At 37.3% G+C, this 25312-nt stretch overlaps 1 protein-coding gene across 1 annotated transcript in view; it reads right to left on the reverse strand.

Annotated features, from left to right (window-relative positions):
- adgra1 (adhesion G protein-coupled receptor A1) overlaps window positions 1–25312 on the reverse strand; it is a 189426-nt gene that overhangs the window by 105373 nt on the left and 58741 nt on the right. The window contains exons 8-12 of the mRNA XM_014469438.2: window positions 25072–25236; window positions 18453–18672; window positions 17622–17771; window positions 15886–16047; window positions 15331–15564 (exon numbers count right to left, since the gene is read on the reverse strand). Of these exons, the coding sequence (XP_014324924.1) occupies window positions 15331–15564; window positions 15886–16047; window positions 17622–17771; window positions 18453–18672; window positions 25072–25236 (931 nt within the window). The remainder of the gene's footprint in view (window positions 1–15330; window positions 15565–15885; window positions 16048–17621; window positions 17772–18452; window positions 18673–25071; window positions 25237–25312) is intronic.

Genomic DNA, 25312 nt, shown 5'->3' on the forward strand with positions numbered 1-25312 from the left:
GGCCGATCTAAGAATCTTAATGGAAGGAGTGGCAGAAGCTCGACAGATGGTGCAACTTGCAAGCACTACAGAATAATTAGGAAATAGCCCAGCTCCCCTCTCCCATTTCCATCTTTTTCATGGATGTTACAATAAACTGCTTCCCAAAAGAAGAAGCTGCAGAAGCTGCAGAGAAAGGCAGTTTTACACGAAAAGAGCAGATGTACATTTTAACAAAAGTGGAAGGAATAAATAGCAGCAAATACTGGTGAATCTCAATAGAATACAACGGGAAGTTAATAATTTCAGTCATTCAATTGAAAATGTGAAACATTTTTAAGTACAAACTGAAAGTTTAAGCACTATGGCTTTCAGCCCATAAAAACGCAAAACTCAGTGTTTCATAAAATCTGTGCCGCCTATTGAAAAACTGGCTCCAGCTACAGTCCACACCTTGTTAATTTTACTTAAACTCTTGACTTGACATTTCAAACTTTTTCCTACAACTCAACTTTTCCTAAATACACTGCAACCTAGGAATCTCTCAACAGGAAGTAATGATTTTTGTGCCTTCTCTGATCTGTGGAGATTTAAATTTTAAAGTTCATCCCTCTGTGCGTTGTTTACACTGCAGGGACTCTGTGCCTGATGCCTACCCCCAAAGTCTTTGGATAAGAGGCAGGGTTAAACCTAGAAAGGTTGACAGTTTTTTTTTTGTTTGTTATTATTTGACCTTTATTTAATTACGTGAGACTATTGAGAACTGACTCATTTACAATGTCAGCCTGGGATAACAGGTCATTTTATTATCAAAATTAACAAAAACATAAAAATGTTTTACATTGTGACATTTCTTTTTTCTTAAATTACTAAAATCAATTTACTTTATTGTCATAGTATGATATTATATTGAAATGGACCTGTACTGTGCAGTCCGAAGAATTCAGGCTGCACAGTGTCTGAAATCTGAAGTCACTGTGCAGCCTGCAGACAGTGCACATGTGAAAAACACTCAGGTTAAACTTAAGAGCTGACAATGAACAGATGCAAAGCTTATAGTCAAGAAAAAAAAATCCCATCAAAAAATGTGCTTTGCCTCAAGATTTGTAGAACTGACAGGCTGTTACATTAACAGCTGTTCAATGTGAGTTTGATGCTTTATCCATTACTAAGCAGCATATCCAATCAAGTAAACAAGATCTATTTGTTTTTCTCTTTTTTCTGTACAGATCCCACACTGTGCTTTCATGGTGACCTTGAGCAATATGTTCTCTCAGGTTAATTCACAACCCTCCATATGACATGGGAGCCAAGTTACAAGAACGAGTGCAAAAGTAGCTTGGAACAGCATAAGTAAAACACAATGGTGTGGAAGAGAAGCCAATGAAGGCACCAAACGAGTTGAATTGCAAAGGATGCCCTGGTGCTTCACCCTACTTTCAGCCGGCTACTTTCGGAGATGAAATGGGGGGAGAGAAAGGAGGATAGAACAGAGTCATTTCAACTTTGATTTTCACACCAAAAGCAAAGGGCGGCAGATAAAGCAAGACAGGCTTGGAATACTTAGAGCATCGGAGCTGAACTCAGTAATCTGGCTGAGCATTTGCAGTTTTAGGACACATTTAAAAAGGCTGAGCAGAACAGGTAAGGAAAAATGCGAAAAATGTATGTGCTATTCGATTTTTAGTCAAGAGTGTACATGTACTCATTGTGCTCATTAATTTTGTTTTTTATGAGTTGCTTGAAAAATATTTTTAATATCAAAAACACAGATTCAGTGCCTCTCTAATATTCAATAAATATAAAATAGAAACTTAAAACAATATGTATATTCACACTGGGATTTGTTTAAATGATGCTCTCTGACAACTTTTGAAACCGTCAACAAGCCAACAAGCATCTGGTGTAATTCTGGGTGAATATTTGACCAGTTTTCTGACAGGAATTTAAACTGGTTATCTTCCTGGAAATGTCATGACTTTCAAGTATAGGCCAAAAATAGTCAATATAGTTTGTCTAAGATCCACACAAATGCATGAGGCAGGCAGAATCATGACAAAAGTCAATGTTTTGGGTTTTTTTCTTTTTTTTATAAAGAATCCTAAACAGATAAACTTGAAACAAAGGCATGAATCAAAACTTGAGACACAACTGGAACTGAACACACAGGAAAAGAAACCAACGGGAAAACTGAATAAAAGACTGAGAATATAAACTGGGAGAACAATGCACAGGTGAGTTTATTTTAGTGAATGAGGCGCACTGAGCTGTGGGGGAGCATGAACTGAGGCACAGAGGGAGAATGGCTTTGACACAGTCTGTAAAAACTACAATCAAACACTGAAGAAAATAACTAAATGAGGAAAATACAGGGATGAATTAAATAAGGACTAGACAAGAGACAAATAAATAATAGGGCACCAAAATGCCAAATACGTTAAAAATGTCAGAACTCAAAACTGAAGTGAAAACAAAACTTGTCCTTAAAATAATGATAAGGTAGGTAAGGTAAGATTCTTAGTCTGCTTTGTACATTTTAAAGCCTGTTTTGTTGATTTGGGATCACTTAGCAGTTCAAACACTCAACTTTGGGAAAGTTTCAGCCATCTAGCTTGATTTCACATGAATGGCAAGTAGTTCACCTCCTCCATAGTTTCATTCATTTTGTAGCGTACAGGTACCACTGAAAGCACAACAGCTTCACATCATAATGTTCCCTCCACCACATATGAAGGTTAGTAAAGTTTTCTCATATTTTAAAACCTCACTTTCACACTTTCAAACACACTACCCGTCTTTGTAGCCACAGTTCAAATTCTATCTAAATGTAAACCTTCACTCAAGAAGGTATTTGTCTTGTTAAAGTGGACAGCTACAAATTTTAGGTGAAGGGAACTTGATCAGCACCATTTCACGTTAAGCCAATGTAAAACTGGCTTCAGTGGGAACAGTGGCACTGGTGTTTTAGGAAATGTAATTTAATGGTAAATATGAGTTGGCAGTTCCCTGACTGTCCCTGATCGTCATCATCCCAACCAGTTTTCTTTCATATAAGGATGACTGTTTGGGTCAGATGGTTGAAACTAAAACATAATTGGATATTCCAAAATGATCTAAGGTCCCAAACAAATTAAAACCAGTCTTCAAATGGATTTAGCAGGTTAACATGACATGACCTAAACTATACATGCAGAGCAATAATGCATTACAATCTCCACAAACCTCTCCCCCCACATAATATAATAATAAATAAAATGCAGCATAAATAAAACTAAGCAAACCAACCTACCTCTTTCTTACTGGAGAAAAGGGTCAAGTAAGTGCAAATGAGAACGCAACAATGATAAATGCCATCTGACTATAATAGCGGCGGAAGCTCAGCTCCTGCCTGGTCTAATGACCTAATGTCATGTCAATGTGGAGGCACAGATAATTGGCCTCAGAGATAAAATATCATCAACTGTCACCAAGTTGACACAGCCATTTAAACTGTTAGAATTAGAAGATTTACTATAACAAGAAGGAAAAGCATTTATTTTACAGAACCCTATGTCTTGCTGAAAATTTCTAGAAAGGCAAAACAAATATCTGGCTGTTGCCAAGACCATCAACTTTCTGTTCCTGGCTGGACTTCATTTGTTAGTTGGGGAGGGAGTGTGTTGTTGCTTGTTTACTTTGGTTTACACTGGGATTTGAACCATATTGGTGCTGCTGACTGAAGACGTGCTGCTTTTGTCAAAAATGTCACGGCTGGTAAAATAAATCTCAAGGTTGTTTCAAAGAACATTGACAGCTGACAGATGGTTCTAGTCCTCCTGTAAGTGGGGAAATTGTGCACTAAGCTATACTGCCATAATAAGTAGCGTAGTCATGCATTTGCAGAATGTTTTGGCCTTGATGATCTTTATCTCTGCATCTATTAGCCAAATTAAAAAAAAACTATTTATATAACTTAAACAATCAGCTGCAATGGATTCTATAACTTGTCAGGCACAAGTAAGAATTTATTTAGTCCACATAAAATCTGGCAGTGAAATAGTGCAAACACGCAAAGTCTTTAGAGCTCAAAAGTCAAAGTTTAAAGGTACATTACAGACAACCGGACTCACTATAAGAAACCATGCTAATCATAAATAATAATAAATCAGAAAAAGCAGCATTCAGTTTTTATGCTCCACTAATCAGGAACAAACCTTCAGAAAACTGAAAGTATGTTGTGTTTTTGCAGTGCGGACGCTGCTAAGCAAGACGTGTCTTCATTCTGACCATCATATAAGGTCATACAATTTGGTCAACAACCAAAAGATGGAGACCCTTGGTAGAAGCAGCTGTTATGAACCTTCTGGTTGTGTGAGTTGGCTAAGCCTTGTCAGAATCATTGGGGAGGAACTTGAAGCAGAGTCCTCTACAGGGGTCAGCTGTGTTTTGGGAATGGATTATCAATGGGAAGAGATCCCATCACAGTCCCAGAACTGTACATCCCTTATGGGCTGGGAATACCTTCAGATTCCCAAAAGATGAACTGGGTACCAACCTGTTACCTCTATGACCCAATTCTGGATGAAGAAACAGCAATGAATGGAGTAATGGAAGGCATTTACTGGTTTCAAAGGCAGAACAGAGTTTATGGAAGGTATTTACCTTTATATTTTCAATATCTATTTCTCTTCTGATTACAAAAGAAAAAGTCCTGAAGGCCAAGTGTAATGCTAATGATAATTATTGTTCACCAGAGTTCAGTTCATTTCTGTCCAGTTGTTATCTCGGCTGTCGTTTTCAGAATGTCTCTGAATGGACTGTATACAGGTGTGTCTTACCAACATAGAATAGCATCAAACACTTCATGATTTCATGAATTCAATTCAAAAGTGGAACTCCTATATTTTATAAATTTGTATGCAGTGGCCGTGTTTATTGAGATACTTCTGTGAATTATATGAACACCTCGTCTGATGAAATGGTGTTAAGCAAAGTGCTGAAAAAAATAGATGTATAAAGATGAATCAGAAATGAGCAAAGGGCTCCATTCATCTGTGCCCTGTGGTGCAGAGTGAGATGGAAATTATTGTTATGCAGCAGTTAAACTCTGCAATGGACAACACAGCCCACTGAGGATTTTCCTGTATCCTTCAATGTGATGTTTGACAATGTATTAAAGCAACTTTGGGAAGGAGTAACTTAAAAAAAGAAAACTCTAGCCTTTGATTTAGAAAAATGCACAAAAAAAAAAGTTTAGGTAATTGCAGCGAAATGGATTCATAAGGGAACATGTCCAAAACATAATATATGAGGTAGGAGGTCAGCTTCCTTGTCTTTTCATAAAATGAAAATAAATATTTTTCTCTGAGTCAATGGAAATAGACAGTAGCCCCAAGGGTCTGTTGATCTCCAGTTATTGATTAGGCAATTTCTCTTGCCTCTTGTTCCTAATATTACTCTTATTCCCACTGAATCTCACAGCTTCACATCTTGCTCCAGTAGAAGCCCTTCTCTAGTCTCTCATTTGTCATTTTAGGCTGTACTGTATCCATTCTCTCTTTCACTATCCTCCATTCCCACTTCTCTTTTTTTGTCTACTCTCCCCCTAGTTCTCCTCCCCTTTCCCCTTCTGCTTTCCTCTCTTATGTGTTTAGCATTCAAGGCCTCTCACTGCTGCATCACAGGCCTGTTTGTATCACCGAGTTGCAAAGAGAGAAAAAGATGTGATTCCTCTGGGAGGGAGAAAAATTTACCTTCACACTGAAGAGTAATCCCTGGATGTGCGGTCAAACACGCATACATAAACAGTTCGTACTTAAGATTCAAACTTTGCATTTCATCAAATCCGTGATGTGAAATGATATAAGCTTGCATGCATAAGTAAGTTCAACAACGCAAGTCTGCATAAATGCTCCCAAACTCATACACAAGCTCAATCCCCGCTTCATCAAAAGAAATAGCATGAGCAATTACAAGCCTGTTTTTTTTGATCCACTGTTAATGCTAGTAGCCATTTGACTTTGTCAGTTAATCATAGCTGAGCATCCATGCAATTAACCTCAAATTGTTTGCATGTCAAACATGTAAGGAAGATTTTTTCTAATGTGTGGCCCCTGCATTCTGAGTCACAGGTCAACAAGCTAATGAGGAGCCCCTGCAATACTCACCCTGGAGGAAAGCACTTTAAATGCTGCTTACTGGAAACTGATCCATAATCATTCCTTTCTAAGTGAAACAAGTTCCACTTAGAAAGGAATGATTACGCCACCTTTATTTGGTTCTCTTCTATTTGGTTTTTTAGTATGAATGTGGGTTATGTTTTTCAAATGAAGCAAGTCACCTCTGTCATAGACTATAGTTTATCCGTTTAAACGGTGCATAATCACAAATGTGTTTGGACATCTGGCAAAGCTGCATAAAAACCATTAAAATAAATTATTTTATTGCAGGTGCATAATGACACACTGAAAAACGTACATTTGAGAACATTTATATAGTAGAGAAAATTATTTCAAAGGAATTAGATGTCTATATGTTTATGTTTTACAGTATGTTATGATCAAGTCCAAAGTTTGATCAGTGCTTCTGTTTCTTTGTTTTTCTGTGTGTGTGTGTGTGTGTGTGTGTGTATGCTCTGTAGTCAGTGGTAGCAGACGGCTGTTCACACCAAGCTGGTTCTGGTTCTGTTGAAGGTTTCTCCCTCACCACTGTCGCTGCATGCATGCTCAGTATGAGATTGTCACAAAGTCAATGACACAACGCAAGTGATTGTCAACTGCATCATTAGCTACAAGCTCGTTCAGAAGAAGTGAATGCTGCAAGTCAATGACTTGATGCAATCTGCCAGGGTTTTTGTCTTTTTTAAATAAAATAAACTGATATCGGCTGCAATGTTTGATAACTAGGATCAATTGGAATGCATGTAATTTACTTTAAATCTGCATGAATTTAAAGCAGTTTGTTTTTTGTAAAGTGCCTTGAGATCACGTGTCGTGAATTGGCGCGACATAAATGAACTGCATCAAATTGATCTAAGCCAACAAGCCAGCTATTTAAGCCAGCTCGTGATTTCTCTATATTTCTTTTGAATGATGTGTGATATCAATATTTTCCTGTGCAGTAGACAGTTGGGTTTTATTGTTGCTCTGTTTCTCTTGTGCAAATCAGTGCTAATGGTGATGGTTCAGCTTGGAAGGATATTAAACGTGCTTTTAATGCAGATGATTCAGGGATCACTTTCTCTTCTTTTCTTAGCAGTCTTGGCAACATCCTTAAGACTGTTTAGTGTTTATGACAGGATGGTGACAGCATTGCTGCTTCTTTGGATCTCAGATGCAGAAATGTAAATATTTCCTCCACATGGCTGAATAATGGCACACTGCTGAGATCATGAGGTTATAATGTAGATATATTTGCTTCCACAGCACATTTTGGTGGATAATATGGTCAGAATAAACTCATTCCCCCATATTAAAAAAATGGAGAAGGAGTTGCTTATGTCATTGATCAGATATTTCTGGATATTTGTATGAATGAGAATATATAGAGGAAGAACTGTTGGCTATACAGAACTAAGCACAGATACAAAGGGAAAAGTCATTGAGTGGAAGCTCCAGACAAAATAATCTATGCGTTGGTGTTGATACATGTAGGCTATGAGCCTTATTGTAGCCATGAGTGGAACTTGGCCTGGAAACAACTTCCAACTTTATCCAGCAGAAAAGCAACAGCTTCACAGTTTGCATCACATAAAATGTATGATTTTCTACCCCTAAGCTGTCGTTCTTTAGTTTTCAAAGTTAAAGTAGAAAGAAAAGCCAGCCTTAAAGGAGGCTAATGCACAGTACGCTCAGTGTGTTTTAAAAAGATTGTATTTGATAGAGCGACTCAAAATATTTTGTAGTTGGGAAGTGGAAGTAAAATGTTATACAGTATTTTCAAACTTCTTTAACAAAAATCTGCAAACTGTGGCATGCATTTGTGAAATAAAATCCCAGTCAATCTATTTTCTAAAAGTCAGATAGAATCTTCTTGTGTGTAATTTCACTTCAGTATAATTCCAGCAAGGCCTCAGAGGTTTTTCAGAGAACATTAGTGAACAAACAGCAACATGAAAACACAGCGGACAGGTCAGTGAAAAAGTTGAGGAGACACTTAAATTAGAGTTGAGGAATAAAACAATACTCCATGCTTGCATGTCTCACAGTAGCCGTTTAGCTAATCATCTGAAAACAGAGAGAGCATGGCAACACTGAAGACTGAAAAAGTACAGAAGAAGTTGAATGGGTTTAGATCTAAAGATATTTATCTGTAAAATTGAAATAAAATCTAAATAGCAATACTTAAAAAAAATGCCATTGGCATGTGCCTCTCCATTCACTCCAACTGAACTTGAGTTAATCGACAAAAACACCTGGCTTACATTTATGTCTCTAGATTTGCAAAGCTGGAGACATCCTTCAAAAGACATGCAGAAAAAGCTGGTGCTACAAAGTAGTGACCTAAGGGCTAAATTTGAATGGCTTCTACACTTGTCAGATTGCTGTTGGTAAAAACGTATTTCATTATCACAAATGAATCCAGTAAAATATAATGGCATATGTGGTTTTATTATGACAAATGGTGTATGAATCCTTTTGCAAAGCATTAAGCAATATACAGAGAGCTGTGGACCTCTGGGGGCAGTGAGAGGTTGTCTATAGGTAGAAAGAGATGGGATACTCCAACCACATATTACCTGTCAATGACCCAGAAGATGAACATCTAAAATGGCAAAAATTGTCTCAAACTGTGTCCCCGTTATGAAATCTTCACGCTACCGTTCAGTTCAAGGATAATGCCCATTGACTCAGGAAATAAGATAGGATGCCATATGGTTGTGTAATTTAAGAATGATTAGTTGTGAATCTGTGCAGAACATCATCAGTTACCAACTGAGGGGTGAATTCAGATCTTATGTTCCAGGAAAAACACTAAAAGGATCTTGAAAACCTTTTGAAATGAATTTTAAGACTAACAATTAAAAGCTTTACAGATCTGAACCTGACATAAAGGACATATTAACAGAGAACTATTAAGCTTCCTTGAACAAATTAGCAAAGGTCTATAAGAAGCATGCTCAATAATACGACAGTACATCTTTGATCGTGAGTCAGACCCAGAAGCAGACGATTTGTCAAAGCTCTTCCTGGTTTCCCACAGGCCTCTCTGCTGTTCCTGACTCAAATGCTCACCATGACTGGCCTATCGTGGCCCAACTAAAGGAATGCTTTTTGTTGGTCTATCACATGAAATTCAAATACATTGAGATATCCAGTTGTAATGATAAATTGTGCAAAGGTTTAACGTGTATAATTATTGTGCAAGGCAGTCAAGTCTGCAATAATCACAATGCTGAAAATGACAAATGCCCTCTGCCTTGTGTGGATCTATTTGCATATTTCCTTCTTTAGACGTAACAAATAACTAAGTGATTTTCTCATTTAAAAGTCTTGCTGTCATTACAGTTCCAGCTGGTGACGTATTGTAACTTATTGGCAGAAACAACTTTCAGACCTTCCAAACACTTGCTTTAGAGCAGGCCTTTCACGTCATTGTTCCCCAAATCATTAGGGATTAGGTGAGAGGAAGCAAGTTGATTGCAGTTTATCAGTTTGAGACTCTAAATCATCACCGTATAGCAGCTTTCAGTCACTCACATGCACCCTAAGAAAGTGGGAGAGAATGAAGAAGCAGATGTGATTGTTTGGGAGGATGTTGCAGCCAAATCTTCTTTAATACACTTTGCTACCAAGACAACAATGAGTGTGCAAAGCAGTTTTCAATTGAAACCTCTGTGCAGGCAAATCCTTGTGCTTATGTGAGCTTTTCCTTAGCTTTTTCTTTATCACTCAGTCTTTACTCCAATGGGAGTTATGATTATTTAGAAAAACACACATCCATCCTTTCCATGAAAGTTTAATCCTCTTAAAGACTTGTTATTTAGGTTCAGCCAAACCAGTCAAATTACTGTCGAACAAAAATTGAAAAAACTGGTTTGGAGCCAGATGCTGTTCTTAGCTTCATCCCAACAAAGTGCAGTGCGAAAACAATATTTCTAGTATTAATCATGAAGTCATTTCAAAATGTTGGAAATACTTGGATTTCACAGGTCAAGAAAATGTTGTAACATTTTAGAATCTGGAAATTATTTACTAATTTATCATGCACATCTCTTCATTGGTGACAGTGAAGCTTTGCACTGTATAAAACTGATTTCTGACTGCATCAGATTATATCTTCTGTAGGTGGTGGAACTTTTTCAGAAATGTAGACTATAACTGCTGACATTAGCATCAGGGATAAAAAAAAAAGCTGTTAATATATTTCAAATATGAATAAAAAACGACTGATAAGATATGTCAATATATATAAAGATATAAAAAAAGTTACATAGAGTCACAAGGATTAATGTCGGAGCGGTATAATGCATAATGTTGGCACTTTTTGGAAAGATGGCAATCAGCAGGGCCATATGCTGCAAGTCTAAGTGCAATTGGACATGAAAAGGACTTTAAAGAGCGGTAAGTGATTGCCAGATTGGAGATAGATCACTCATCCAGGCAATCAGTTACACAAAGAGATGAAATAGTTTTTAACAGAAGAGTTGATGCATAGCTGTGCTATTTTTTTTTTTTTTTTACAAAAGCTTCACTTCAAAATATAGTTAACCTTTTACTATTAGAAAAGTTGTGTTTTTTATTAGAAAAACCAATTTGAGTGCATTTTGAGTTACTGCTAACTGATTTCATGCTGCTTTGAACTGATATAAGAAGATAACATATTCTATGCTAATGAAAAAACAAACAGCTACTTCCTATGACCCCAAGATGAGAAATAATGAGGAGTTTTACAGACTACAACAAAAACAGGAACATTTTAAGTTATAACAGAAGAACAAAAAAAAAGTTCCTTCAGGAGAGCGTCTGTGCAGCACATACTCACTGGGATCTATATGAGGTACACTTGTTCTGTCAGTGATGGCAAAGTGCGGGACCCAAACGCAGAGAGGAGGCATGAGGCACGTGAATGAAAACAGTTTTTACTTAAAACAGGGGAAATCAAAAGCTAACCAAAATCTATTGAGTACAGGGAAAATTTAAACTAATAAATCACAGGAGGAACACAGGATGGCTGCAACACCTACTGAGAAAAAACAACTAATATTTATACTGGGGAGCTTGATTACTGGAATGCTAAACAGGTGAGTTAATGAGGAGATGAGGGACAGTTGGAGAGAGCAGGAAGCAAAGGCATGGAAATAACAAATAGATACAAAGAACACACACAGCTGAACTAAATACAAACCAAAAGGAAGAAGCCTAACACAAGTAGCGGAGTCTGAACCAGTCAATATCCACAACCTATTAAACTGCAATTCTCATAACTGTATGTCTGGGGATTAGCAAAGTATTGTTGAAAGCAAAATTAAGTAGGATTATTCATGCAAGGTCTGCATATCAATAATATTTTGCGGCAGTTGGATCTGACAATATTTTAAGCAGGCAATATGCTAAAGCTCATAAAGAGTGTTAAGGAACATGAGGAAGAAAAAGTAAGGTGTGCTGATCGTTATCAATATTATCATCACAATATTTAATAATATTACAACAACTATGTTTTTCTGAGTTTGTGCCTACCACATACTGGGTTCAAGCATTCTTTAGCAACTGCAATGTTCCACACACTGATGTCGCTTCATGGTTATGATGTGACATACTGCACAGTTCTGAACAAATTACATATAAACTGTGTGGTTTATCATTGTTGCTAACTTACACAACATTCTCACCAAAGGCAACAATAAATGTTGCAGTATGTCTGCTCTGGACTGGAAAACATTACTGTCACCAGATATTTAGCAGATATCAGGATCAGATTTGCTACGCAAAATAAAGTGGAACACAATATCTGGAATTTTAACTTTCAATTTTCTTAATATTATTGTACTGGGTTGCACAGCGTCCTGATATCACAGGACGGCAAGAACTCCACAGAAGAAAAGCAGGTAAATATGACTGTTTGCATGTTTTCACATTTCATCAACAAGCACATTAGATGAAATGAGCTTGTTATAGAAACAAGAACATGACATGCATGGCAGGAGGCACTGTTTGGTACTCATTACTCATTTCAAGTTAAAGGACTCAAGTAAAAGTGAAGTGACAGTCATGTCAGTCTGTGTCTGTTTATCTACCATTCTTTAACCAGGTAAAACCCCAGTTCTGGACCTCAAAACCCCATTGAGGAACCTGGGCAGAAATCTGCAACACACAACAACACGGTTACTCAACCTATCTATTTGTCACTACACAAAAACAGGGAATGTTAAGTTATTTGTAATTTAACATTAGCTCATCCCATGAGCTCAACTAGGATCTTTTTTGACATATTATCACCTTTTGTAGTGCCTCCTCGCTAACAAGTTGTAGAGCTGTGTGCATATGGGAGTCTTCACTGAGCAGTGTTAGACAAGTCGACTGACGAGTCACATGGGAGCGTGTCTTTGAGTGCTCCTTTGGAGCATTTCAATTTGTTTCTGATAAGTGATACCCAGGGTTTTTAACGTGTACAACAATGAATGCTCTGAATAACTGTGCCACCTTTCTGGTGAAGGAAAATAATGGTAACTTTAACTCAACAGGCTGTAAAACAACTGTCATTCATTAACAGCTGCTAAAACTACATTTCATCTCCTATGAGCCTGATACCTCACATCTAGAAGTGCTTCACATAATGCATTGGCTTTCAGTCGGGTAATTTGTTTTCAGCATCAGTTAGAATATTCTGTTTCCTGTCTCTTGCTGTGTTTGTTGCATTCGCCAACACTGCATGAAGGGATTTGTCCCGGTTGAAATAAAGTATTTAATTTGACGTGTGTTTGCACTCACCGCTTTTACACTTCAAATGGAAAATTTTCATAGCTTGAAGAGATGTCAAGATCAGAAATTTCACAAAGGATTACATCTAGCTCTAAAAATCCAGTTTTCTTTGGAGAGTATATATCATTTTTCATTGTTGTTGCCCTCTTATGCCACTTTTATGATAAAAACAGACAAAATAGCATACCAAATCACATCAATCTGTGACATACTTCTCAGTGCAAACGAGGCATAATGCAGCATTAATGGACTCTATATCACTGTGGAGAACTTTATGCAGACTTGTTTTAATTAAGCAACAATGGAACACTTAAGCATGAACAGCCTGTTTAGGAAAATGAAATAACATCTGGAGTATATTTAAAAGCAGACTTTTAAAAACAGACACCTTTGAAAACTGGCTGTAGTATGGACAATGCAGCTCATCTAGTAACGTACCTGCATGGTGACAAATCACTAGTTAAAAATGAAAAGACTGTAAATAAGGTTACCATTTTTAACAAGAAAAAATAAAAATTGAGAGCCGGCGATCCAAGTATGCAACATGTCTATGATTGCTTACTAAGTGGATCATTTATGATGAGTTTGTACAAAGTTCTGTCAAAATCTCTAAGGTGCTGACAGCAAGATATCTTGGCTGTGTTGCCTAAATTAAGTATTTGCTTCACTTCTTATTTATGTAAGTACCCAAAACTTGGAATGCACTGTGCATGTATTTGAATTTTTATTTGTTATTCAACAAGGCATCGTATCAGGAGTTGATCCAAAATATGTATGCAGTATCACACCAGAATAAAACATTCAGCCAGAACCATAAAAAGTCAAGACGGTCATATGGCAGAGTCAGACAAACAGCGTCGTTCTGGAGTTTTAATCCACTCAGCCCACACACTGATGTCATTAATTCTGAGTATCAGTCATCTTTTATCAGGGTAATATGAATCAACAATATACAGTGACAATATTTTTTTTATTTTTAAGTTAATGTTGAATGGACAGGTTATAATTTATTGTTTTAATGTTGTCTGGAGTGGGACAGGGAGCAACCTGGCAGAATGTCAGGAACAATACTTGAAGAAGTCGAGGTAAAGCTTTCCAATTGAAGAACAACACCAGTTGCCACGCATGGTGGCACCATCAGCTCAGTGGTTTGTTTAGCTGTCAGTGAACTGGTGCACTTCAAAAACTGGATGGAGTCATCTAGACAGGACTAATCATCAACTTCACTTCCAATCACTACTATTTGGCTGAAATTTAGATAAATTTGGATGTTTTGATGTGGTAATGATGATGATCACAAAAGATTGGATACCGGATGGATAAAACAAGCTAAAAGTTAGCTGTTAGTTTGTTACTTAAATTTTCAACAATGCTTGTCAGGACTGAAATGAGACTTACAGATTATATAAATACGAGGGCGAGTTATTTCAGAAAATTATTGATAGCTACAAAAACCTGAGATATTTGTCCCAATAATATTGAGGTGGTATATTGATGTATTTTAGCTGGTAGACATCAGAAAATAATTACAATATATTTAAAAATATTGTACCTAATTTTTGTTTTTAAAGTTATGCAAATTGTTTTATTATTAGTTCACTCCCAAAAGACCTGTTTAAAAACATAATTAACAGCTAAAAATAAGTAAGACATATGGCAATGATGAGTGCATGTAAGCTTTTGGCAGGAGTAGCAACCATGATCATAACATCACATTTGATGAACACCATCTAAAGTTCACTACTGATTTAATAATATTCTTCTACTTTCTTTAAAGGCAGCCCAACTATGATTTATGAGTGTGCGACCTTTGCAGCGTTTTCTACGTAAATAGAAGTTTCCCATAGCCTGGAGCTACAAGCAGCCCTGAAAATGCTGATAAGACCAGAGGGATTTCACACAGATAGACGAAGGAAATCAAACACAACTAAAAAGCCATAAAACGTGGAAAAAGATCCACATACTTATTTTTATCCTTTCGGTGATTGTACTTACATGCTTAAAAACATACATAATGATCGTTTTTTTCTACGAAATTAATAAGTGGATGGCAACTTTTATTTAGTATTTTTTAGGTGATCCAGGGGATAAAACTGCTTGGCCTGCCTGCTGCAGATGCATCTATTTGTCATTTGGGACAGCCACAACTGGGGCCATGGTGGCGCTGATATAAAGCGACAAGAACACAAGGCCATCATATCCATCACTGAAGATTGATTCTCATTCACAAACTCCCAAGCTGCTGACTTGTATGAAAAGACTGACCCATGTACAACCCCGAGATGATCTGTGGCATACAAAACAAGGTTTCAGTTTATCAAACAGCCTTCCACTATGTGGTCAAAAGTTACACAAACCATGTCATTTCCTGATTCCTTTGATACATTACACCAAGCAATGGAGCAACTGGGACATTTTACAAATTTTCACACTGCTTATTTGCTCGTCTTACCTTGCTGAGTTGACTGGCTGGCGAGCCACTGTTGTTGACAGTGTGGCATTTGAAACTGAGCAACGACTCTCCTGCGGCCTCCTGCTCTCCGTGTTTGTCCTTGTTGCGGTAGGAGTGGCTGTGTGGGACGGGCAGGCTGGTGGACGTGGGGGTCTGCTCGAGCGCCGTGCAGGATAAACCAAGAAAGTTTGACGGCTTGATCAGAAAAGCCTCCAGAGCTATGTTAGCAGATACCTATGGAAAATCCCCCAAACGTCAAGGAGAGCAGCGGATGGGGGGAGAAGGGTTGAAGAGTAACAAAAATGAGAAAGAAGAGGAGCAGAGGTTTTATATTAATCATTTTGCAGATGCTTTTATCCCCAGTGACAGCCAGGAGAGAATAGGCAGAGGCAAGATGAAACAATGGGAGGAAGCAATTTATCTTTGTGTTTCATTACTCTACTTGTCTGATTAAGCCCCATCTAGACTTCATTATTCTGAGACAAAAGAGCAAGCAAAGCAGTGAGATATTTAGAAAGAAAATATAACCTCTCTCTGACCTGAAGTGTAACGCACCTTAGAAATGACTCGATTGTCTTCTGTCAGCGCCAAGTCGGCAATACGCTCCACACACTGGACGATCCGCGTGCACGCTCTGGCCTCGTTCTGCGCCATCCACAGGATATGCTCCTCCACCAGCATCATGTTACTGGCAACGCCTGAGATGTAGTCTCCCAGCTGCAGAAAGACAAGCTGCCACATTTACACACCATGATTGAAAAGCATTTCTAGCTCATTGGGTTTTCCATGTTGTAATACCGCAAACACAAAATTCAGTGTGTTTTCTTAGGATTTTATGTGATAGAGCAACGCCAACTCTACTACATTATCAATAAAAGGGGAGCAAAATGGTGTTCCATGTTTTTAAAGTACACTCTGAAAAGTGTGGCATTCATTTGTATTCAGTACCCTTAAACAAAATCCAGTATAGGCAATTGATTTCATAAGTGTGTACCTTAGTATAAATTCATCTATTCTGTGAAGACCGCAGAAGTTTCAAATTCAAAAATATTTTATTGATCCCAAAGGGAAATTAATTTTTTTTGCATCTTTAAAGAGTTATTGTAGTTTGTTAGAGAAAATTAGTGAACAGAAAGCATGAATGGGAGAATCTGTTGAAGAAAAGCCATAAGAAGAAAAGCCAGTTTGGTGTTTAAACCTTTGGCCTATGTTTTAATCTAAAAGTGACATCCCAACCATTAAACATGGTGATGGCGGCAATTTCATTCAAATAGGTTTATTTATTACCAACTAATTTACAACACATGTTCTCTCACATCAAAAAAAGTCAATTAAATCTAATGAAATAGATTCCAAGCTAAACATCTCAGACTGATTAAACAATGCAGTTATGTTCAGTTTATTATTCAATTGGCTTAAAAGGTTTTCTATCCAAGGAAACCCAGCAGATTTTATCAAGCCACTGATTCACAGCATTCGCTCCACCTGGATGAGCATAGGGCAACAGTTGAAAGTTGTTTGCATTGGGTTGTTGACTTTTCCAGCAATCTCTCATACTGAGGGATTGACTACATGTTGAAAGTTGGTGAAAACATACCAAAAGATTTGAAACTGTAATTGCAACACTCTACAATGAACACATTTAGAGGGGCTACAAACGGACACCGCTGTATCTTTTTGTTCCATTTTACAACGAGGCATGACTTTGTGTTGGTCTATCACATAAATTTCAAATAAAAATGTAAAAAAAATGTTGGCGATGTGGAGGTAAAATGGGTGCATTTGCAAGGAAATGGGTAAGTGTAGATTATTCAAAGACACACACCATTAACATCAAATAAATCCTCCCAACAGGTACATTTATAACCCCAGTCAGAACCGCAAAGTAGACAATGATGTCTTCATTCATAAAAGAGAGATTTAATTTAGATTAGCAGCTCCAAAGGTGCTTAATCGCTGCTTTGGGATGGGGGTTTGCTATTTACTCATTATATATTTCATTGTTGCTTCGTTTGACTATTTTTTATTGGCTCAATGAGGATGGCCTCTTGTGCATTGTCCTTGGGATAAAAGGACACTAAGTATCTTCTAATAATATCTCCCCTAAAGTGACCTATGTTGATTAACCATGTAAGTGTAAACAAATACAGATTCTTCTAACTTGCTAGCCTCAGCACTGTTACTACTGCATAATTGACCTATAGCTTGATATAAAATCTTCCTCTGGTATCCAGAGTTCGTTTAGGGTAAAAACTGCATTTTCTTGCAGAGAAGTAAACCTTTGCTCTTACATCTTTTTTTTTCTCCAGCAGTCTTGTTAGTCTTTCCACAAGGTGAGTGACAAAGATGACGTCCATAACATCTGTAAAGTCAGCAGCCCTGCTGGTAAAAGCCACTAACTGCTGACCCAGAGGCTGGGAATTGCTGATATTAATTGGTATCTGAAATAAAATGTGATATTTAGAGACAATATTAGGTTAAAAGAGCCAGACTGACAGTTTTCAACAATTTTAACAGTATGTTTTGCAGCATTTCATTTCAGGACTACAAGTACATCTCAATAAATTAGAATATTATTGTAAAGTTAATTTAGAACCATCTTTATTGGCTAAGAATTTGATAAAAGTCCAAAAAAGCTACCCATATTGTTACTACCTTTCATGACTTGTGGAAATATTTATCAATCATTAAAATTATAGCAGCACAAACAGAAGTTTTAGCTACACACATTTTTGACAGCAACTTAATTTGCTTTTAATAAGGTGGGGAAGCCAACTTAACTCAGGTTTTCCACCTGGTATTAAATGTCATAATATAACATTTTTGCATTAAAAATATTTTTAAGAGGTCTTATGAAATATTACAATTTTAAACAAACAAACAAAAAATTAAAAAAAGAAACATACACTTAAAATGTATCACTCTTTGAATAATAATTATTTATGAATTTGAATTGAACCACTGAGATAAAATGCGTTTGGTGATATTCTAATTTATTGAGATGCATCTCTTTGCTATAAATCTTACATTTAAAACAAAGCAAGCAAGTAAAAAAAATCAACATGAACAAAATGTTTTGCGTAACAAAAAAAGCAATTTGGGTTCTTTATGAGCCGCCATACCTGAGTGAGCTGATGCAGTATGCGGGTCAGTTCACTGGCATACGGGCACTGAGTGTAGTCCTCTTCAGCCCACCGCCCACCCCGATCGCATCGTCGCCATGCTTTCTTCTCCCGTTGGCCGGAGCGGTGGGAAGCGCTGCCAGCCAGACTGGGGGCAGATCCAAAGGTTGCAGGAGCGCACGGCAGGAAAGCCAGAATCCCGGCCAGAGTCTTCGGCCATCTGGCCCCAAAAATACATCATTGAATGAAATTATGCTGGAACATATTAACCTGAAATTTAGAAATCAAGTTTCATATTCTACTTAGGACATTCTTTTAAATAATATATCTTGCATTAAATGCTTTTATTGCAGCATTTCATTAGATTCTGATAAATGACTTTAAAAACATTTGCCATTGTCACAAAGTGAGACAGTTGAGTAACTTTCTCCATGTGTGTGGGAGATCTTTCTGAAAACCTTTCACACTATTCTTAAAAAATCTTGCATATATCGCTTTTCTAATAGACCCAAATAATGAGGAGATTGATCTGAGTGTGAACCCCACATTTCTGCATGCATGCACAACACTTTAATGTGCACCAGAGTAGAAGATGGCAAATGTAAGTGAATGTGTCTCTGATGTAACAACCCAATTCCACTTAAAACGGATTTCTCACATTACTGTTGTTTTGATGACCATGCAAAGTTCAATAAAATCTCCTCTGGAGCAAGAAATTAGACTTTCTCAATAATGTCATCACAGAGCAGCACACAGAGCTGCTCTGCTGACCAACCTGGACTTGGAGTCAGATTGGTTTCTCAGGCAAATGGATCATTTTCATTTTCTGGGCACTGTCTGTTAGTGTTAGGCCAAATAAGGTTTTGTTCACAGTACAAAGCCAGAAAAACATCTGTAGTTACAGTCAGAAATGCATTTACACTCCGTATCAGAAAACACCCAATGCTAAGCAAACATACTGAAATGTAGGCCTATGTAAAATAATAAGAAGAAACCTCCTCCTTTTCGCCACCAACAAGCTTCTAACTTCATTCTGGCTGGATACTTGCCCATAACGTATGGCACAGTTGGCAGGATCCATTAAAACTCGCTGGTTTTCTGGCATTGATTTACTCTTTTAGTATAATCCAAACATTTTACCCACATTGTAGTTCAGAGCTTTAACAACAGACAACAAGAAACTTAATGTTATCCTGTTTAATTCCAAAAGTAATTTGTTGGTAGCATGCTGTTGCCAGGAGGCTGCTTCCCTGCAGCAAGTAGTAGGGCATTGTACAAAGTGAATGGACTGATGAAGAAGGAGAAATATCTCTAATTGTATAACTTCAGATGAAATAGCTGGATGAACTTTAGAGTTGGGGCAAACAAGGCATTGCCCCCAAAATTAGGTCTAAAAACTGGTTAGAAATCCTTACAGAAGGCTAACAAGTTACTCTGACCTCAACTCTGTTCATGGACGGTGCTGGAAAGCCACTTCCGTACCAGGAATCCAACAAATTCAAAAAGACCCATCAATTCGGATGCTTAGCATGAAAATGTTTAAAGAAATATATAAACAAATATCTGCATAAGTACATGTATATATCCGAGCCTGTGTGTACTAATGAAGAGTCACAATTAATACAAATAAATTGTTTTTAAAAAACTAGTGTTTTACATAATCAATCGATCTCCCAAAAAGACGATTATAAATTCGTTAATGATTTAAAAGAGTTTGGAACTGCCGATTGTAACTTTTCCATGTTTCAGTAGCATTTGGAAACAGATGCTTTGTAATGATTTAAATTGCCTAAAAGAAAATCGCTTGCTGCACATTTTCTAGTTTTCTGCTTGCAGCTACTTAAAAAGTCTACCACAGAAAATATGTCATGTAGTGCTTAATGTCGACACACTTTGACTTAATCTAAATTAAAATTAAAGCCGGGTGTTTAGGAGGCAAGTAATCTGTTCAGAGGTTAGAGACATGGCATCTCACTACCCTTTCCCCACCCGCAGTCCCCTTCTCTTTTCATTCATGTTGCTGGTGCTGGAGCTGGAGCAGGAGCTACTTGGTAATAAATGGCATTAATTTCACCCCTACAAAAAAACAGGCTCATTTTCCAGCCCATTACTCCAATGCTCTGTCAGAGACAAAGACTTGAAGCTGGCTGTTCGGAAAGTGGGCAGTAAAGTAGAGCATCTACAAGGGAACATACAGTACATGACAACAACACGGCCGCATGAAAGAGAGAGGTAGATGGTTGAAAGAGTGTGCACCCCTACAAGGTTTCCCACAAGGAGTGGACAGGACAGAAAAGCAGGATGGGTAGAGGGAGACATGTTGGTTCCGCTTAGTCATGAAAACAAGAAGTCTCATTTGGTTATACATAATCTGAAAAGCTAGACTACCTGACTTTGGGACTAATGAGACAAGATTTCAGGCTGAAAATAAAACAAACAAAAAAACGGTTTGATACAGCCAGGAAAAAGACTCAAGAACCTCAATTCCACAGTAACTATCAACGTAATAACAGAGCAAGTGAGTGGTGTGATTTAAAAATAATTTCTGGTGATAAATCACATTGCATTTGGAGGAATTATTCATAATGAGGTTAAACCAGAGCCGTATTTTGAAGGAGACCTCCTGGTAAGAGCTTTTAAACCCAGTGATTACTGCCCATTACTGCTAATTATACAGAACAAGTTGTACACTTAAGTTTCTAGGAAAGGATTGTTTTTACAGCTACTCTATTTTGACTCTGATACAATAAATGTGTAATAAATAGGCGAAGCAAGGCGAATTCATTTGAATAGCATTCATACACAAGGCAATTTACAGGACACTGAAATGACAAAAATGATCTTAGTCTTGCTTAAAAACAGATTTCAATATATCAAATCCTTAACAACGTTGAATGAAAATTATTTTTCAACAAGTAGTTAAAAAATATAGAAATTCCAGAAATTGCTAAGCTACGGAAAAAGCATTGCTGGGTGTTTTTAATCTTCCTCTCCAATCACTGATCAGTGATAGTGCAAAAGGTCTAACATGGAGATCTTTAGATCACAATGAGCTGTACACAACTCTTTTTTTCAGTCGTGATTCAAAGGAGACGGCATTTTCTGCCCTTGAGGGATCTACAACACTGATTGGTGTTACGTGATCCGTCTTTCTGGTGTTGGTCAGGACTTTGACCGCAGCATTTTGGATGATGCTACAACATCTTGAATGTAAAGTCATTAATCTAATCTACAGAAAATAAAAACCAGGAACTAGTGTTTCTGTGTCGTATGTTGACAGGAAATTCTTTATTTTGGCAATGTTTTAAAAATGATAATAGACCAATTTAGTCATTTAGACTTTACGTTGTTGTTAAACTAAACTTCTAAGACCAAAATAGCATCAGGGTTTCTTTAATATTCTGTGTTGTTTACTCTTTTTAACTGGAAAGTTGTACATAGCCTCTTAAGCCTTTTATTGCTGTTGTTCCAGCTTCTTTCCTGGCTGTTTTAAATCAAGCTACATTTTTTATGTTTCAGGATTTTTATACTGAAATTATTTTAAAAACTCTTTCATAGTTCTAAAGCAGTCTTATGATTTTTTTATAATTTACTTTTAGCTGCAGACTACAGAGAAATACTGTTGTCTCTGTGCTTTTGCACCTTTTAAAAATCATTTGGTAGTTTTGGCAGACCTTAGCTCACATGCTGAGTTGTTTGCAGGAATTAAATGGTGTGGTAAATGGTTCCAGATATATCAAGTATTAAAGCGTTTTTCTGTCCGTCTATATCAGTATATTGTCCCACAGGGATCCAGTCTAGGCCCTTTTTGTTTTTCTATGAATCTTCTGCCTTTGGGTTAATCTTTGAATATTATATTCAGGCTTTTTAACAACTTTGAATATGATGATCAAATTCACTTCCCACTGAAAGTGAAACGGGACATTACAACTGTTTTAATAACAATAAATCATGAATCAAAACTTTTAAAGTTTTCATTAAAATACTGGAATGATTGTTATGTGATTACCACCTTTAGGTGTGCTTGGTCTGCTGACCTCACATGACCTCCCTGCTGTCAGAAATCTAGGTTTGTTTCTTGACAGTTATGGTATTTTAAGCTGAAAAAATAAAAACATTTCAGTAATTAATTCCTCCTTGTTGGTTTTGTCTGAGGATTTTGGCAGAGGTAAAGTCTTACATTCTTAATACACTATGTTTCAAATTATTATGCAAGTGATATTTTCTCAGATTTTCTTAAATGGTCAATGCAAATGATGGTCAGTAAAATTTTCAAGTCATGAACTATTACAGTATAAATCAAATGTTACTGAACAAAGCTCCCCATGAGAACAGTATTTTTTTCAAAGATAAAAACTCAAAATGCAAAATGTTCCAAATATTATGCACAGCAGATTTTCTAAACATTTTAAGGATTATAAAGAAATGCAAAAGGTCATTCTTTGAATGTGCAGCATTAAGTGGTCACATGTACTAAAATCAAAAGCTATTTCAATCAAAAACATCTTAACAGACCGAGTTACATGTTAACATAGGACCTTCTTTGATATCACAGCACAATTCTTACATCCATTGAACTTGTGAGTTTGTGGAAAGTTTCTGTTTGAATTTCTCTGCAGGCTGTCAGAAAACCTTCCCAGAGCTTCTGTTTTGATATGAACTGCATTCCACCCTCAGATCTTCTGCTTGAGGAAACTCCAAAGGTTCTCAATAGGGTTGAGGTCAGAGGTCAGAGGAGGATGGTGACCACACCATGAGTTTCTCCCCTTTTATGCCCATAGCAGCCAATGACACAGTGGTATTCCTTGCAGCATGAGATGGCGCATTGTCATGATGAAGATGATTTTGCTACTGAAGGTTCGGCTCTTCTTTTTGAATCATGGAAGAAAGTGATCAGTCAGAAAGTCCATATACTTTGCTGAGGCCATTTTCACACCTTCAGGGACTCTGAAGGGGCCGACCAGCTCTCTCTCTCCCTATGATTTTGGCCCAAAGCATGACTCCACCACCTCCTTGCTGACGTCACAGCCGTGTTGGGACGTGGTGACCATCCACCCCCACTCACCTACTGTGTCCATCTGGGCCATCCAGGGTTGCACATCAGTCATCAGTGAACAAGCCTGTTTGAAAATTAATCTTCATGTCCGGCTGGGCCCACTGCCACTGGTTCTGCTTGTGAGCTCTGGTTAGTGGCCCAATAGTAGGTTGATGCACCACAAGCCTCTGGAGGATCCTCCACCTTGAGGTTCCAGAGGCTCCAGCAGCTTCAAATAACTGTTTGCTGCTTTGTAAGGGCATTTTAGCAGCTGCTCTCTTAATCCGATGAATTTGTCTAACAGAAACCTTCCTCATTCTGCCTTTATCTGTACAAACCCATCTTTGTTCTGAATCAGTCACAAATCTCTTCACAGTACGATGATAACATTTCAGTTTTTGTTAATATCTAATGTTTTCATACCGTGTCATACAGCACTACACAATCTGATGATTTTTGTCAGCAGAGATCCTTTCTCTTTCCCATGTTGCTTGAAACCTGTGACCTGCTTAATAATGTGGAACATCCTTCTTAAGTAGATTTCCTTTAATTGAGCTCACCAGACAAACTAATCAACCCAGCTCTCTGAAATTAATTATAGTGATTCAAAGAGCCCTGACACACAACACCATCTATGAATGTAATAGCACAACAAAAAATGTCATCTTTATGACACTTAAATCCAATTTGCATAATAATTTGGAACACGGCGTAATGATACTGAGTGAGTGTTCTTTAGATTTTTAACACATAAATAGTTAAATTAGTAATCCACTAACTGGTTGAAATCGATGTGTAATGCTGTAGCTTGCCCCTCTCCACTGGATTCCTGCTGATTGTCAGAATACAGTCTAAGTTTTGAGTTGTTGCTGCGACTAGAAAAGTGCTAAAGTCTGAGGACTGGAGTCATCATCTAAGCTGTCAGTGAAAGTCCCAGCTTTGAAATTAAAAACAAGGAGTGAGGGAGCTTTTCGGGCTGCTGCTCCTAATGCTCTACCTCTGCTTACTACAATTTATTTATTTTTTTTACAGATTTTTACACTCATTCTATTTAATCTGTTTTAAAATAAAAAAGTTAATTTTATCCATATTTACGAGTTGTTTCTACATATAAATTTACTGCTCTGTGTTTCTTTTTACCCTGTGTACTGCAATTTGTGATAGCAAGGAGTTGTTTTAAGTGTAAGTGTGGTATATAAATACATTTGAATAATTTGACTTTGGATCCTTTCATTTGGATGTTTAAAAAGCTTACTACCCAATTATGATAACCTGAAAAAGATGGAAGGACAGATTAAGAAGCTGTTTTTAATTTTCTGGACTATTTAGTTATTGAGTCAATCCACTAGACCAGATATGCAAAACAAAAAGTCAAAACTGTACTAACTTTCAAATCTTTATGAACAAGACACCAGAAAAAGAACAAATTTAACATGTAAATGCACTTCCTTTCAGTCTCAGGATTCAAAGAACACACTGAAATAATGACATGTTCCTCTATAAAAAACTGAATAAAACCATCAATAAACAAATTGACATATTGCATATGTAAGTTCATTTTAAGATAAGTCCATGTAGACTCACCTGAAATCCCCCTTGTTGTTGGAGACTCTGTCTGTAGGGCAGTACGGGGCAGAAGTCTCCACCACAACTATTTCCATGTGCTGAGATGTGTTTCCTCTGGAACTGGTCACCAAACACTCCCAGTTGCCGGCGAGAGCCACATCGATGTTGGAAAGGATAACCTCACTGGTGGAAAGGAGAGAAATCTGTGAGTGTGAATTTAAATAGTCTGTTTTGTGGCTTGAGTACTGGTGATTTATCT

Source organism: Xiphophorus maculatus, chromosome 22, assembly GCF_002775205.1.
Source record: "Xiphophorus maculatus strain JP 163 A chromosome 22, X_maculatus-5.0-male, whole genome shotgun sequence".
NCBI classification, from domain to species: domain Eukaryota; kingdom Metazoa; phylum Chordata; class Actinopteri; order Cyprinodontiformes; family Poeciliidae; genus Xiphophorus; species Xiphophorus maculatus.